The sequence below is a fragment of the Ursus americanus genome, chromosome 2 (genome assembly GCF_024610735.1).
Source record: "Ursus americanus isolate L20-20 chromosome 2, mUrsAme1.1.p, whole genome shotgun sequence".
NCBI classification, from domain to species: Eukaryota; Metazoa; Chordata; class Mammalia; order Carnivora; family Ursidae; genus Ursus; species Ursus americanus.
Window position 1 is genome coordinate 44,358,108 of NC_142128.1, and position 16,972 is coordinate 44,375,079.

Consider the following 16,972-nt stretch of genomic DNA (forward strand, 5'->3'; position numbering starts at 1 on the left):
CTCAGTAACGGAATGTCACCTAAGGCTGGTAACCTAGGTCCCAGATGCTCCATGAAATCAACGGGTGGCCTGGACTACCTCCTTACTGACCACTGAATGAAACACCCCAAGGCATTAGAGAGCTTTGGTAATTATATCTCCTCCTCTCATTTTTCATGTTAAAATTTAACATTTCCTGTTTAACCATTGGCTATAGGCCCATATACTGGAACATTCTGTTTCCTGGATGAGGTCATGTCCTAGAGGTCTGTCTACCCATAAACTCTGAGAACAGCAATCCCCACGGGAATGCTTATAAGTGATAGAGAGAAACAAACCATCAGAGAAGGAGTCTGGAGAAACAAGCCAATTGATAACGATTCAGGTCTCTAAAAACTCAGTCAAATTAAGAACAAATACTCCATGCAATATAAATTGGAGAGAATTAAGTCTCTGGGGCCAAAGACCTGCCTCTGCCTCTAGGACCAGCAGTAGTGATGATTCTTTACAAGGTCAGAACCAGCTGGTGCTCAGGGCTCCTATAACCCAAGTAAAAACCCAATCCAACCATGTTATAACAAGGAGATCCATCCCTTCTAGCACAGAGAAGCCCAGCTTTCAAGAGTCTTGAACACATGAAGCTGTTGAGACTTTTGCAAAATAGAGGCTTATTAAAGCTCCATATTCTTCACTGAAGCAACAAGTACTGATGACAGAACTAGATTTGTCCCTGTACTAAAATTTCTCTAAGTGTCAAGAGACGGACCCAATCAATGTCCCAACTAATGTCCTGAAGACAAATGCCTTCTTAAGAGGCATGATCCACTTCTCTTTCCCATACATGATGACGACTGGACTGTTCATGGCAATTTGGGGTGGCTCAGGGCACCCTGACTCTGATACAACTCACACTCTATCTGATGCTAAGACATACTTGAGCTTTCTCATGTCCTAGTGCCTCTGAGGGGATACAGGCTCTGTGGCACTATTTCCCTCAGAAGATACTTTTATTCATAATTGATTGTGGCAAAATAAAACCCCCTCCACCACCACTAATACCCAGGTAATTGTCATAATTACTAAGGTTCATGTTGACAAACTCAGTCTGGTGGTGGTCCTCACTTTTTATATGAGCCTGGGTGTATATACGACAGGTTCAAACAAAGGACTTCAGGAGGCCTTTCAGAGCGAGTGATGGGTATAGCATGATCCTGACAGAAGTCCTGATGTCTGTGTTTTCAGTATGACTTCTGGAGAGCTGGCTGCCTTAACCCATGATCCCGGTTCCCCTGCTCTTTGAGGAAGGAACTGGAGCTCTGAGCTCTCCATGGTGCTAGCCCCCACGTGCCACTCCAAGCTCTCTTTGCTGCTCTCCGTGGTCCTGCTCTCCCTCCAAACTTCCAAAGCTCCACCTCTCCTAAGGGGCATCTCCTTCCCCTCACCACAAACACACATGATCTTGGCTATGATCCCTGACCTGCTCCACCAGGAAGAGGGGAACAAACCTTGCGATACAGATATGAAAGGTCCTCACGACCATCCAAACCACTGTAAGAGGGGGGCAGAACGAGCAAATAACACCGAGGTTGAGAAGATGAAATGTTTGAAATGCTCAGGAGACGAGGGCCTACAGTGACCTCAGATGGCCTCAGAAGAACTGGATGTTTTGCCATATGTGGAGTCATAATTGAAAAACAGAACTACAAATAGTCCTGTTTTAGATCAAGACAGTATTGGTCATATACAGTATTACCACATCTGCCCTGTAAGTGTGGAAAGCAAAAATGTGCCCTCCTCAGTTTGCTAAGTACGCCCCTCTTACCACCACTCTGAGCCTGACGACCAACTCAAACTGTCCTGTCATGGTGCTTATTTTCTCTCTTCCCTCAACCTTAGCAGTAAATACAAAGATGATACATACAGATGGGTTATCCGCACAGATACGGGAGGAATTTAATATATGAGAGGCACAGAAAACAAATACCAAAACCCTGACTCACGGTGCCCATCTTCACAACCATCTTGTACAGAACTAATACAACCATCTTATCCCAGAGTCCAAGTCCTTGGCCAAATCTCAAGAGGCACATCTTCAAACTGGACTCTGCTACTCTCTTGGGTTATCTGCCAATGCTGATGACGTCAAATGCGGCAAGGAGCCGAGAATGCTCAGCCCCTGCCAGTCTGAGACTAGACAGCCTATTCCTCCCATCACATCAGAACTACACAAGCTTATCTTCCCCTAAATGCTGATTTCCCCGTATCGATTTCTTAGTAATAGTTCCTATGATAGTTAACACTGGTGAATGACCTACAGCAGAATCTAGTTGGGGAGGCAAGGTTCCAGGATGAGTTTCCAGGGCCCCTCTTCCATCTCCTCATGTGAAACAAGGAGAAACTTCATTCCTCAAGGACAGGTAATGGAAGTGATTTATCTCCATGAGCGAGCCTTCAGGAAGGCAGAATTTGGGTTACAGTAACAGCTGGAGTATCTCCTATCTACTCATCTCCCTGAGCCCCCTGTTCTCATGGACAGCAGACATGTTTCAGAAAGGATTCTAATTCAGAGCTTCCAACATTTTTTTTTCAAAATGTGTATCATTCTTCTGTGTTGAGTTCTTCCCTCTGAGATTCCTTAAACCTCTCTCTCTCTGTCTCCAGGAGAATGATAAGAAAGCTAAATAATATAAAGAACTAAAATGTAGTCTTCTCTAAGGATTTATTTGTCCTTACCCCAGCTAGACCTGCACTAATTGTGTATTGATTGCTAATTATAAGCACCTTTGGTTCATTTACTTCCAGGTCGGGGTCAGGAAGGTCAGATGCATCACCTTGCCCTAGGGGAAAAAAGAACAAGAAATGAAGGCTGCTATCTCAGCCATTCATCTCTAAGCTAACCACTACTTAGCTCTGCACTTCCTTCATATAATCCCAGATACTAGCCAGGCAGAGTGGGGAACCAGTACTTCCAATACCGGATTTCATGGTGAACGTGCAAACCCTGGCTTCCTACGTTTGTCTTCTGTTGCCCTGATTCTTTGCTTCCAATCCTGACTCGAGAATTCCAGGCAAAACCTCGGGGTAAAAAGCTTCAGAGGGTGAACTGGTTTCTGGCGTCTCTGACTTAAATACCTGATACTTCTTAGAAACCCAGCAAGACTCTAATAAATACATTGACGACAAGTAACTAGAGACCTAGCACGGCTTAGGTCAACCTCTGAAGAGCCTAGAGCCAAGTTCTTTCCTTATTATGAAACGAGAGGCCAGTTTTGCCATCTGCTCCTAATCATTTGTCCCTCAGCAAATGCAAAAATGACAGTAGGACAACTGTACTCATCCTTACTCTTACTCTAATTCCTAAGGATGAAATCTTTCCAAACATATATTTTGTGTTTTCTCCTCTAGCCTCTATCCTACCATCTCAAACAAATATAAAAAACCACCACCACTAAGCCCCTGGGCCTCACATATTCTCATTTATCCTCAACTGCTGTTTCATGCCAACTCTCTTCTGGTTTCCAAGCCCCAGAGTCCAGTGTCAGTGACAGATGGCCTGAGCCTCAGCCCTTGGGAGGGGAGAGGATTCTGTCCCTCTCCTGGGGAGTCTGAGCAGAATAGAGAGCCTAAATTCTGCTTTGGGGAGAATCTCTGAGTTTAAGCCATATGGTTTTTGGGAAGTAAGGGGTTCTGACTAATAATGGGCTGGGGAAAAGGGCTCTGTATCTGGGTCATAAGAAAAGCTGTGTGTTTGTGTCAGAAAAAATAAAAACAGAGCTATGAATAGTTGAAAACTGTAGTGTGTCGTGTGTTGAGGGACACATGCTGAATAAGAGAAAGAGGGTGACTAGGTTGGAATATATGTGCATCGTGGAGAATGAAAATTGAATATATACCCTCCTCAGAGAAGGTTTAAGAAAAGAACAGGAGATCTGTGGGTCCCCGTTGTGAGGACTGTGAAGTCCGTAGGCTTAGAAGGATGTGTCTGTTTCACCAAAGCGCTCAAGTCCCCCTGGAAGGCACAAAGTAAGGCTAATTGAACAACGTGCCACCTTCTGGAAAATACATTTTTAAGTGAAAAAAGGGAAAGGAAGAGACTAAATCTGTTAGGACTAAGGGAGGGGTCCTGGAGCAGTGTGGGTGTGCAGAGCAGAACACATCTGTCTTCATGTAATGCTCCTCCCCACTGCCCTGAACCTGCCATCCACACCTTGACTCTCATCACCCAGTGAAGGGAAACAGTAAAAACTAGTCAGTAAAATCAGAGCCAGCAGAGATGAATCCTTTCTTGCCTGACTTCTAACAAATTAAACTTTTCCCCAGCGTTGTTCTCTCTCCACACCAAGCCATCGGGCTGAGACATCTTAAGTAGGACATAAGAGCCAAGGAGAGTAAGACAGAGCCTGTTGAAAAAGGGAGGCCATCCATGCCCTCAAGCAGGCACTGAGGCTCTGCAACCCGGGCTGGGGCTGCTCAGCCTTGGGGAACCCACTCTTCATTTCTCCCCCATGTCCCTGGGCTACCTTGCCTATTCCCAGCCCCTCCTTTCCCACAAACATACTGTCCAATGAGCTAGGTGGGCTTGTGCGTTCGCTTACTCCACACTGCCTGTTATGGTTCCTTTCTCAAGTATGTTCTGAGGTGGGAGAACTCTCCCCAGTTCTATGCCATACGTGTGAAAGCAGCAAGGTAAATTTAGGGGAGGGCTATGAAGCGCCTGGACCCGGTTCAGGGGAGCATCTCAGAGTTCAGACGAAGTCCGGCTTCCTGACTCCTGCAGCAGCATGCAGACCCCGGGTCCCACGCGTCCTGCTTTCTGTGTGTGTGAGCGTGTGTGGGAAGGGAGTGAGGAAGTGGGGTAAACGGACACTCCCAAAATGGCTCAGAGCTACCGTCAAGGGAGTGATGTCATGCCTGGCCTTGCGGGCTTACCTGAGCCCCAGCGGATGAGACAGCCCCCTGCACAGACCCCAGCCGCTCTCCCTGCAGCCCCTCCTGAGGCATCCTCTTCACTCTGCCTCCTCCCCTCCCAGGCTCTTAGTCCAGAACACTAGATGCTTGTCCACAGAACACAGCCCAGTCCTGCAAGGAAAGAGCTAAGCCGGGGAAGGGGCTCTTCTGGGATCAGATCCCCTTCCTCTTTGTCTCCCAACCGCAGTTCTTGCTACTACGCAGAACTGGCTACAGAGGGGCTTGTTTCTATTGGGGGCCAGCCCAGGGCTCCCTCCCAGTGCTAATGCACCGAGAACACTGACTCAATAGCAAATCAAAGCAACAGCTGTCCCCACCTCCTTCTCTGCCACCCACTTCCCAGTCTCCGCTCCTCAGAATCTTAACTAAGTCTCTGAGGGGGCCCTCAGCCTACCACAAGCCCACTTCTGCCTCCAGATTTTTCTTTCTCCGGAGCTCAAGAATAGGACATGCTCCTCTGCTTTCTCCTCTCTTGCCGCCGTCCCCCTCCTCACGGCCAGCCCAGCACCCCGCGGCTCTCCACCACCAGATGCCAGCACACGCGTGCGCGCACACAGCCTGTCCTCAGTCAGCCTTGTTCACATCTGAGGGCATGGAAGCGCCTTCTGCCCCTTGGTGTCCTCTTTGGGGAGACCTGGAAGCGGCCAGTAAGGCCCTGAGTCTGTGAAGACGCCATTCTTCACGAGCTCGCACCTCACCTCATGCTGTCTCTAACCTGCCTGGCATTCAGGAGGCTTACCTCCTTTGAGGTCCCAGGTCCTGGGGGGCCTTGCTACCATACACAGAGAGATGGGGAGCAGGGAGGGTAGATGTCACTGAGAGTGAAATCACACCAGCTGGCAACTTAACCTCTGACTCCATTGGCCCACAGGGCTGCTCTCAGATGACAGTAACCACAGGAGACGGGCTTCTAGCCACAGGTTCCACAGACTGCCTGTGTGGCCTTGCTCAAGTTCCTCGACCTCTCTGAGCCCTGGTTTTTCTTCTTTAAAATGAGATTTGCCCTAGATGCTATTCGGATTCTTGTCAACTCTGAAAGTCTATGCTTCTAAGAATGATAGAGGGGAAAATATTTTGGGGAGGAATAGGCATAACAGAAGGAGGAGAGGAATTACTCAGCTTTGGTAAGAGGGGGTCAGAAAGGACATCAATTCCATTCTCTTTGTGGTAGACTCAAAAAGATTTTAGGATTAACCACCTCTGGCCATTAGGGGTCAGTAGAAAATGACCAGACATGCAAATCCATGGCTGGGTTTTAGGAAATATACAAAATACATTTATTCATAACATATTGTAGTTTGGTACATTTTTCCTAACATTTGAGTAAGACAAAACATTTGGAATAACGAAGTTTGCTTTTGGTGTTTTGGGGGTTTTTTCTGATTTTTGGTTTTTTGTTTTTTTGTTTTTTTTTTTAGTGAAAAGAGGGTTAACACACAGATAAGCTTTTTGTTTTAACCCCACCCTCACGCCTACCACAGGCGAGCTAGCCAACTAACCCAAAGATTCCCTCCTCCTCATTCAGCCTGGAAAAGCTTAGCCGCACACCATTCCAAGCCCAGGAAACAAAAGCCTTTCATTTTCAATGACCTGCTTAGGATGGAACCAAAAGGCATCTGCCAACGTTCAGTAATAAACCTGTTGGAGCCTGGATCGGCCCCTTCCAAACCTAAATCTCTTGGATTATCTAATAGTGTAGGATCCCTGGTTCTGCAAATCTGAACCTCTTGGCCACGCTTCACCAAGCCACGGGGCAAATCAGCATAACAGGCACTTCTAGTGAAGGTTCTGTTTCCCATCCTATTTACCGTCTATTTTCACTTACATCCTGCCTGCCTCCTGGGACAGTACAGCAAAGCAGAGACAGTAGTGCCTTCTGGGCCCAAGAGGCTGCTGGGAGCCAGAGGGAAAGGAGATAAACAAGACTCCAGGACGAAAAGCCAGACAGCAACAGAAAGAATGGAGGGAGGGAACAAGGAGCCAGGGCTCAGTGGCCCCGCCACAGGGAGGGTAGAGGGGAGGCCTAGGTGAGGGAGGCAGGCCGCTGGAGCGTGACTGAGCTGGGAAGTCCCGCAGTAAATGTGAGCTGGAGCATATCTGAGCTGAGCCAGGGCATCTTTTAGGCGATCCTGCAGCCTGTGAGGGGACAGAGGCCCATCCCCAAGGAGCAAGATAAAGCAGGAAAAACACCTGGAAAAACAGACAATCCCAAATGACAGAACCACTCCCACAGCTCATGGCCCCAGCTTTTGTCTGACTGCACTATAGTACCGAGAGGAGGGCTTGAGAACTCGGGGGAGGACAGAGTTAGAAAGGGACGGAAGGTGGAAGTAAGAGTCTGACCTCCGCAGAAGTAGCGTGATTGCTGGCAGCCCACGAGCAAGTGTAAAAGTTTGAAAGGAGTCCTTTTCTGATCAGGGTGCTGTGCTCTCAAGTCTCTCAGGTCAAAGTGACTCCCCCCAAATCTCGGAGTTATCATCTAAATCAGGACTCACATGGGACTGGCCCACCTTCCTCCAGATGCAGAATCAGACATTCGCTGTTAAAGAAACGTGTGGCTCTGGGCAAACAGCAAAGCTCCAGGGGCTGAGTTCTAAATCTGATTTTGCCAGGCCCATTCTCTTCTGTGTGTGACCCAAACATACACAAGAATTCACTAGTAGCTCGGGTCAGGGAAGAATCAGAGTAGGATCCCCTGGCCGGGGAGCCTGCCAAAGGTGTGGGTAAACGATCCTAAAAGTGGGTCCCTTCGGTATTTCGGGCCACAGCCCCCAGTGTGTTTTTCCCTTGGAGATAACACTCCTCCACCCACCTGTCATGGTAGTCGTGAGGAATAACAAGTAGGCTGGGATGAAGAATATTTTTAACTCTGGAGTTAGAAATGCTGACTCATCATCATCACCATCACCATCACCATCACCATCAACTCCTACTCAGGGAGCTGGTTTTCTCTAGTCGGGGACATGAAGCTCTGGACCCAGGTGCTGGCAAGGCCAGCAATGGTAACATGGGAGCGCTCCGTCCCTGTCCCAGCATCCTACCTGTGCACCTGTGACCCTGTTCACGGGCCTGAGGGCAATGCACCGTGGACTCCCAGAACAGACAGGGCAGGGGAGACACGAACCAAGCGATCCGGGCTTATACTGGCCCATTCTCTTAGACTTCCCTCCTAGCATCACTCAGACAGGAGACATACTACATTTTCATTCATATGAGTCGCTCATTTGTTTATTCAATAAATATTTATTGAGCACTTACCATAGGTGAGGACATGTGTTATGAGTGAAAAATAGAGTCACAAGTGCCTCTGTGCTTTCAAGGGCACATTGGTAAGTCTCCAATTCCCACCTCTACTACTCTTAGTGTGAACAATCAATCAGAAGGACATGGGTGGGTGAAAGGGCTACTTTGTCCTTTAAAATGCCAAGAGTCCTAAAGATACTGGAACCCACAGGTAAATAAACCAAGAATTAAGAAACCCCCAAGGCAACTGAGGGCAAACAAGACACTCTTTTTGTTTTCAGCCCAGACACTAGAGCCCTATGAAAATGTGAGGGGATTCTGTTAGTTTTAACTAGACACATCTGCTGCTTGGTTAACTGAAAAGTCCCACATTGTAAGGCTCTTGGGGGTAAATGAAGTATCCCCCGGAGGTGTAGATGAAGCCACATGAAGAAATCCAATTAACACGGAAATTCAGTGGGTGTAAGCCATCACCACCACAAGCCCCCATTCCCAACTTCCTACACTGTTATCTTGACCATCTTACAGATGGGGAGTGTGAATGTTGTTCAGCGAGCCGGCCGGCCAGCAACACATGAAGGAATCTTTATTCCTAGGACCCCTGCCACCCCCCACCACGCACACAAATGCGTACTTCTGCAGAGGGAGGGAGTGCAGCCGAGATGTGCACAAACTCTGGGCTCTTAGGTCAGAGGGGTCTCAGTGATGGCTGTCCCATCCCAACACTGACTGGCTCCATCACGTGGCTGAGTTACTTAACTTTTCTGAGTCGTAGTCAACTCATCCTTAACATGTGCATAATAATACCTATCAAAAAGGGCTGTTCTGGATAATGATTATAGAGCACCTAACGTGGGCTTTGACACACACAAAGTGATCAATAAATATCGATTCCCACCATACTGTAGCTTCTAGAGCTTCAGCCTCTGGATGGAATACTCCCTCCTTTGTCCTGTTTCTTCCTCCTCCTGTTTGGTTTGCTGTTTCCTCTTCATTGGCAGATGCCGAGCCTAGTTCTCACAACAGAAGACGCCCAGCATCTTGGATCCACTTATTAAATATTTGTTTATTAAGCCCCTTCCATGTGCAGTATGCTGCATTAGAGCCAGTGCTGGATACAGAGATGAATTAGATGTCAACCCCACCTGCAGAATCTTTATAATTTAGGAGGGAAGCCAAACTTGCAGTACAACACAGAGTGATGCACAACTTTGGAAAAGTAGATCAAGTGTTGCAACGCAGAGAAACCAGAAGTTATTTCCATCTGGGACAATCAAGGAAGACTTCTTGGAGGAAGTGTCACAGATAGTAGGCTTTAAGCATGGGTAGGGCTTAGATGTGTGAAGATGGGTGGAGGGCATTTTCAGCAGGGTTATCGTAGGAAAGGAACGTAGGCAGGAAAGCCAAGGGTTTATAGAAAACCCAAACTGGCATCATGTCTGGGATATGGGTAGGATAAAGGAAAGACAATGCTGGAAGGCACAGTGGCATCGGACTGCCCAGGATCTTGAAGGCCAGCCTAACACATCTGGGTATTATCTGCAGATGATGGGAAGTCAGTGAAGGCTTGTAAGCAGGAAGACAGTAAGGCCCATTTGAATAGCATCTCTTCATTGCTTTTCCCTGTGAGTAGCCAGCCCCCCTCATAAGTGGCTCTGTGGTCCAAAGTCTGCATTTCCCTCCTGTGTCCCTGCCTGAGCAGAGCATTTCCCTCCATGTGGCCACTGCAAAGGCCATGCCACCCTTTCAGAGTGCTCCTGAGTCTTCCCTTCCAGTTGGAGTCCACGGAAGGAATTCATGCTGATGTCATAAATGATCCGCACAATCTGAACCCAAAGGCACAAGGCTTTTGCAGCCCCAGTCATAATCTCTGCTACTTATCATGTTTCTGTTAATAGCATTATAATCACTCGTCCGCTGCTGGGGGACTGGCCCTTCAGAATTTATCATTACAGGTGTACAATGTTGTAAGAACAGTGAGAAAACTTTCAGGCATACTAACAGACAGTTCTCAAGAGAAGACATGAGATCGTAAGTACTTTTCAGAATTATAGGGAGAATTATCACTGCAGCAGGGACAGAAAACACACACACACACACACACACACAGAGTTATCTGTTCGCCAGCTTCTTAAAACACTACAAACCAGAGCGAGTTCCCTGGAAATCTACAGACACAATATATGCCATTTATTGGAGAGTATTCATTTGAATTATCAGACCCCTCATCTGAACAATTCAGTGTGGTTTGAATGCCCTGCCTTACCATTTCACATATTCATCCTATAAAGGGGGAGAAAAATGCCAGCAAAATGGAGGAGGGGAGAGATGAAAGAAATAGAAGCAGGGGGAAAAGCAACCAAGGGAATGCAGCAAAAAAGCACAGAGGGAAGAAGGAGCAGGAGAGTGGAGATGAAATCCACTGCTGGGCAGATACAGCCTCTGCCTGCCTGCAAACAGAGCACAGAGCCAGGTATGTCTGAATGAATGACCAGAGCCAATTTAATGCACCGAGAGCCCGCTCTGCACTAAGAGCTGAAGATACAAAGATGAATAAGGTCAGGCCCCTGCTCTTAACCAGCTCAAAGTTTAGATGCGGAAACTGATAAGTAAACAAGTGGACTGCAATACAATGGGCAGAAATGCCACAGGAAAAAGGAGCTGTTGAAAAAGCTTTGAGAGCGCCAAGGGAGAGAGAAAGAGGGTTCTTGAAAGGTGTGCTATCTGTGTGCCTTTAGGGAAGTCACTGGCCCTCTCTTGACCTCATCTCTAAGAAGCGATTCTGTTTGGCTGCCTCTCTCTCAAGGTTGTTTTGTCATTAAATGAACTGGTGGCTGAAGATCCACCCTGCAAACTGAGAAGTCCTGTGCCAAATTAGGAGATGGCTAGTCCCTCCGCTCACGTGAGCAGAAGCCTGTTCGGTGCTTACTTAGGGCACATAGTACCAGTGGGGGGCGGGGGGGGGGAGGTTGCTGAGCACTCTCTGGCTTCTCCCTGTGCCTCTACCACCCCCATCTGGCTTTCCACCCTGTCTCCAAGCACCCACAAATGCACAACCTGGAAAAGAAGATGAAGCACTCACCAGCGTCAGGTTGCCTCCAGCCTTGAAGTCCACAGAAAGCAGCGGGGCCAGGGCCTGGCCGCCCCGTGGGTGGGGGGCACTGCGGGGTCTGAGAGCCCTTGTGCTAGCACCGGCCGCCTCTCCTGGCAGCCTCAGCCTTCTTGCCTCCCTTCACCAGCACTTTCCCGTCCCCTTTGCTGCCTACTTCTCTCCACGGTTCCCGGCTTTTGCTGTCTCTCCTCTCCCTCCCCATTTGGGCAATGTGCTTCTCCTCTTGGGGAAGAGAGTGTTTTCTCCAATCTCCTGGAGAATGCGTGTGAGGACCAGGGGAGGCCGGCGACCCTCTGAGGCGCTCTCTCGGGCCCTAACCCTCTTCCTCCGCCTCGCCCACCCCCGCCATCCCCTCCCTCCCCTCCCTTGCTCTTCCCCTCAACCTGTCCCTTCTCCTCTTTCCTTTGGAGTCCACAATTCCCCCCCTCGTCCCGTCCCCTTTCTTCAGGCCCACTTCTCAGCCTGGTCTCGCACCCCCGGCCCGCACCCCCTGACCCGCCCTAGCACCGCCGGCCCCTCCCTCCCCGCGCGCCAAGTTCCCGCGACTCCCGGCCCGGGACGCGCCGCCGCTCGGGACTCTGCTCAGCAGCCGATGACGTCACTGAGCTTCGCGCCCGTGATTGGCTACTTTTGGGCTTGCGGCGGGAGACTCGGCAGATTCTTGTGGCGGGTTTCTTTGTCCCTCCGCCTCTTCGGGTGGAGCTGGGGACGCGGGCCCTGGGCTCCGTGCGGTGCTTGTTCGGCGGGTGCAGGGCCCACCGGCCGGGAAGAGAGGCGGTGACTCAGGCCCTGGGGTTTGTTGCGACGGGCTGGGAGCAGAGCCGGGGGATCAAGTGGGCAGTGGGTCGGGCGCTGGAGAAGCAGCGCTAACTGCGCGCCCGCTAGCAGGTGGCCGCCGCCGGCCCGCCGCGGTCTGTCTGCAGTGGTAGGGGCCTCCGCAGGAAAGTAACAGACCTCTGGACTTGGGATGAGGCGTTAAAGTTCCAGCCTTTGCTCTTCTGTTTGTATGACCTTGGGCAAGTCACTTCATCCTGTTTCCACGCGGCAGAACAGGAACCGGCGTGTTTATTTCACGGGTCCGTTAAAAGGATTAAGAGTAAACGTATTTTCTAATTATTAAACCTGTTGTTATTTTAGTAGATAGTATGGTCTAGCAGAAAGAATCCTGGATAAGGAATGAAAAGCCTTCGCTTGTCTTTCTTTTTCTGGGATGACCTCACCAAGTGACTTTTAACCTTTGTCCTCATCTGTGAAGTGGGAGAACTGGACCAGAGGATCTTTAAGGTCTCTTCTGGCTCTGACACTGTATGACTGACTGGTAAAACTTAGCACCCTCCTTAGACCCCCCCTTCGGAGGAAGAGCTCACTTCCTTTTTCAGGGCTCTAGTTATAATCTCTCCCCTTTGTGGGAAACCCACCTTCCATAGGGATCCTGGAGAACCTACTTTGCATTAAGGGCCTGCCCTCTCCCCACCCCCGGCAACCAAAGTATCCCAAACAGTAGCAGCAAATACGTAGGGCTCATCCTTGATGGAGATTCTCTCCCCAGGCTACTGGCAGGAGCAGGACTTGGAGCTGGGAACTCTGGCTCCACTCGGCGAGGCCATCAGCTCCACAGTCTGGAGCAGCCCTGACATGCTGGCCAGTCAAGGTGAGAATCCAGGCCCCTCATCTCCACGTCCCTCGGTTCCCTCAACCATCCTCACATCATCTCCCACTCATGTTGCCTCTGCCCTATGTTCTCACTCCCCTCATTACCACACAGCTCCATCCGACATTTTAGTTCTTAGTTCCACACCACCAACTTCTCTCGCACCCCCGCCTCTTCCCTTACTCCATGCAGAGACCTCTGTATTCCCTACACCTTTTTCCCAAGATAAAATGATTCCAGGAGGAGGGTGTTACTCAGACTAAAGAGGTTCTGGAAGACACAATCGAGGCAGAAGTCTTCAAAGGGACCCAGGGATAACAGGATTTCTCGTCAAAACTTGGTATATGGCAAGCAGTAAATGAAAGGTTTCCCAAACTTCGCCTTCAGATGCTTAAGGGATAAATCACGTCAGCCAGCTCTGTCTCTGGCTCACTAATCTTAAAATCATTGTTTAAATTTTCAGGTTAGACGGTTAGTTGAGGAGCATTCCCCTGAAAAGGCCACACTACCTTGAGAGTCGAAGAACAGAGCCGTAGTCCCCCCTGGAGTCCCTGTTCATAGAATGATGGTAGGCAATCACTCCACCTCCATGGCCTCATTGTGTACATCTGTAAAATGAGGGAATTGGATGCCATGATCCCGACGATCCCCCTCAGTTCCGTGATGATTCTAAACACTAAAGCCAGCGGCCAGACTTTGTGCTCCAACGTGGAGACGGACACCCCGAAGCGCAGGGGCTTGTTATCAAGCCCAGCACACGCCACCTTCTCTCCTCGGGGCCCCTTCTCTGCTAGGAGCATTTCCATTATGTATTTCTTGGAAATGGAGCTCTGGTGACCAAGGAGGAAAGGAATAACAGACAGGGCAGGGGTAAGGTCAGTGCCGGGGAGAATGGGGATTGTTTAAAATTACTCAATTAGGGAACGCAGGAAGTCAATTGCTATTCAGAGAAGAATAATGCTGCTTACCTAGGTTAGCGCCTCCAAAGGAATGGTGCGGGTGCTTCAGAATCAGAGCTGGAAGGTGTTGCGTAATTTAGTCCTGCGGTGGTCGCTGCTCTTGGGTCACAGCAAGTCAGTCCTGGAGATGAGGGGATCCGCATGGGGAGCAGAAGCCACGCCGAGGGGAACACGGAACCATGTCAGGTGGAGGGACTCCCGGAGGCCAACTTTTTTTTTTTTTTTTTCTAATTAATTTGCCTAAGGAGAGAAGGGTGAGCAAGTATTTCCATCACATGGAAGGGAAACGTTAATCCTTTACTCTAAAATAACAGGAGGGGGGTGATTTGGGTTGGTGTGTGGAGAGGCTGGTTGTCTGGGTACCGAAAGAGTGTGAGCTGACGATGAAGGGAAGTTATGGTGGGAGGAATTGAAAAGTCTGTGCCAACATGTTTCAGCTTTTCTTTCTTTCTTGTTTTTTTTAATCGTTTTGGTTGCTTACCCCACAGTTTTATCAGCTACCTCTTATGTAAATGAGTGTGGGACCCAAGGCTGTCTTGGCCTTCTTCTCACTTTTAGTTTTGGGATTATTGGTCTCAACCGTCTCTCCTGTCCTTGCTCGTACAGGCAGGCGGAGGCAGGAAGGCAGAGCATAGAATGACAGGTGCGTGTGTGTGCTTTCAAGGTGAATGGCAGAGCCTCTCAGGAAAGAAGCATGTGCTGTGCTCTGTGTAGATTTGGGTGCCTTTATTCCCCTAAATGTCTGTGACCCTGTCAGTTCACTCAGCAAACATTCAACAAGTGACTGTTTTTCTATGTATTCCAAGCAAGAGGAAATAAGGTCTGTCTCCCCTTCCCCACCACCTCTGTTCCTTCTCCCACGACGCCTTAAGAGAATGCAGACACCCGGGCCTTGGACCGTCTTGAGGCGTGCATTGGCCCAGAAGTGGGTGGAGGGGCCGGGGCTTCCTCGGGAAGCTGACCCTCTTGTACTCCTGCAGATAGCCAGCCCTGGACCTCTGATGAGACAGTGGTGGCCGGCGGCACCGTGGTGCTCAAGTGCCAAGTGAAAGATCATGAGGACTCGTCTCTGCAGTGGTCTAACCCTGCCCAGCAGACTCTCTACTTTGGAGAGAAGAGAGGTACTGCCCCAGGTCTCCTCTCTCTGGGGCAACTGTGGGCTGGACCAGCGGTCTGCGGAGCCCGGGGGAACACATGCCTGGGGTGTGGAGGCTGGGAACTGGGAAGGTGTGCTGTTTGAGGAGGCAGCAAGCCAGGCTCCAGAAAAACCACAGTGTACAGCTCTGACCTGAGCCATGCGGGTCCCACGGGGTCCTCCAGTGGCGACATTCCCAAAGGAGACCTAGGATTTAGCTGGTGTCAGGGTTGCCCCGAGTACTTCACAAGGCAGCCCACGAGATTCAAGCCTACTTTTCTGAGCGTCCCTGAGGCTGCTGTCCCTGCCCAGTGGCTCAGGAAGGCGACTGACCACATAAAGACTGCTCGAACTCAGGAGCAGTTCCCCACCCCCCCAAACCACGCTAGACCCGTTCTCGCAAAGATGCTGGCCTGGGACTGGAAGATGAACATGAAAAGTGCCGGTAAAAGCCCTGCTTCCCGTTCTCCCGATGTCCCCAGCCCTTCGTGATAATCGGATCCAGCTGGTTAGGTCCACTCCCCACGAGCTCAGCATCAGCATCAGCAACGTGGCCCTGGCGGACGAGGGCGAGTACACCTGCTCCATCTTCACCATGCCTGTGAGGACTGCCAAGTCCCTCGTCACTGTGCTCGGTGAGGCTCCCCAACCCCAGGGGCTCCACAGCGTGCTTCCTTGCAAACGCAGCTCCTAGGTGAGCCCCTCAGGCAGCCAGGGGCCAGGCAAGTCTCCAAGCGTTTGGGAAAACTTCAGGCTGTGGAACAAAATGCAAAGTGCCCTGGGTTCTGATCCTTTCTCCACTACTTACTGTGCGCTCTGGGAGGAACCGCTTACTCTCTCTGAGCCTGAATTTCCTAACCTATAATCGAAGGATGCTAATGTCTATTCCACGTACCTCCCAAGATTGGATGAGGGAAACACGAGAAGTGCTTGCAGTGTATGCTTCAAATGTCCAAGTACCCAGCTGCTTACGTGCTCTTACCTGGGTCTTCCGTCTCCGTTTCTTTCCTTGCTCCCCTGGGCTCCACGCCATTTCCTTAGCCAGCCAGTTGTGCTGTGGGGTGTCAGGTCACGTATCAGAGCTTCCCTGTGGGGCTTTAGGGAGAAGATCAAAGAGAAAGATGATTTCTCTAGTGTTCTACCCATTCTAAACCAAAGTAGGACTCACACATCCTGCCTGCCCCCCCCCCCCGCCCCGAGAGGCCATCTCTGCAGGGAGAGCTGAGGTCACCTCATGGTTCCTCTCCTTCCTATCTTGGCCATCCCCCCTCCATGGCAGGAATCCCACAGAAGCCCATAATTACTGGCTACAAGTCGTCATTACGGGAAAAGGAGACAACTACCCTAAACTGTCAGTCTTCGGGAAGCAAACCTGCAGCCCAGCTCACCTGGCGGAAGGGCGACCAAGAGCTCCACGGTAAGGTCCCCCTGCTTTGGGGTTCAGGAGGAGGTGGAGGGGTGGGTGAGGAGAGAGGGGTACATGTCTGTGTATGTGCACATTAGCATGGTGCAGAAGGAGAAGGACAGATATTCTGTGCACACTCGTGTGCGTGTGTGCGTGTGTGTGTGTGTGTGTCTTAGGGCCTACATTCTCCCTGTGTGTACATAACCATTTCACAACTTTCTAAGTTTGTCTACGTTGAGACTCGCCATCTGTGTGTCTGCCGTGGGGCCCACACTGTATCTGTGTGTCAGGGCTCACTCTGTGTCTGTGTGTATGCGCGTGTATGTGTCTGCTCTGTACTCCAGGAGAACCAACCCGCGTTCAGGAAGATCCCAATGGTAAAACCTTCACCGTGAGCAGCTCAGTGACATTCCAGGTTTCCCGGGAGGACGACGGGGCGGACGTCGTGTGCTCTGTGAACCATGAGTCTCTAAAGGGGGCTGACAGGTCGACCTCTCAGCGCATCGAAGTCCTGTGTATG

At 50.1% G+C, this 16,972-nt stretch overlaps 1 protein-coding gene and 1 long non-coding RNA gene across 7 annotated transcripts in view; one reads left to right on the forward strand and one right to left on the reverse strand.

Annotated features, from left to right (window-relative positions):
* LOC123783545 (uncharacterized) overlaps positions 1 to 11,621 on the reverse strand; it is a 96,867-nt gene extending 85,246 nt beyond the window's left edge. For both annotated transcript variants that reach the window (XR_006777232.2, XR_006777231.2), the window contains exon 1: positions 11,273 to 11,621. This is a non-coding gene — a long non-coding RNA (uncharacterized LOC123783545). The remainder of the gene's footprint in view (positions 1 to 11,272) is intronic.
* The window catches only part of CADM3 (cell adhesion molecule 3), a 29,314-nt gene that overhangs the window by 4,423 nt on the left and 7,919 nt on the right, over positions 1 to 16,972 (forward strand). For 2 of the 5 annotated variants that reach the window (XM_045784326.2, XM_045784324.2), the window contains exons 2-6: positions 12,852 to 12,953; positions 14,893 to 15,033; positions 15,530 to 15,682; positions 16,327 to 16,464; positions 16,797 to 16,967. In XM_045784326.2, coding sequence (XP_045640282.1) covers positions 12,852 to 12,953; positions 14,893 to 15,033; positions 15,530 to 15,682; positions 16,327 to 16,464; positions 16,797 to 16,967 — 705 coding nt within the window. Of the gene's footprint in view, positions 1 to 12,078; positions 12,097 to 12,188; positions 12,379 to 12,851; positions 12,954 to 14,892; positions 15,034 to 15,529; positions 15,683 to 16,326; positions 16,465 to 16,796; positions 16,968 to 16,972 lie in introns of those variants that run through there. The other 3 variants (XM_045784328.2, XM_045784325.2, XM_045784327.2) reach the window with 3 other exon arrangements.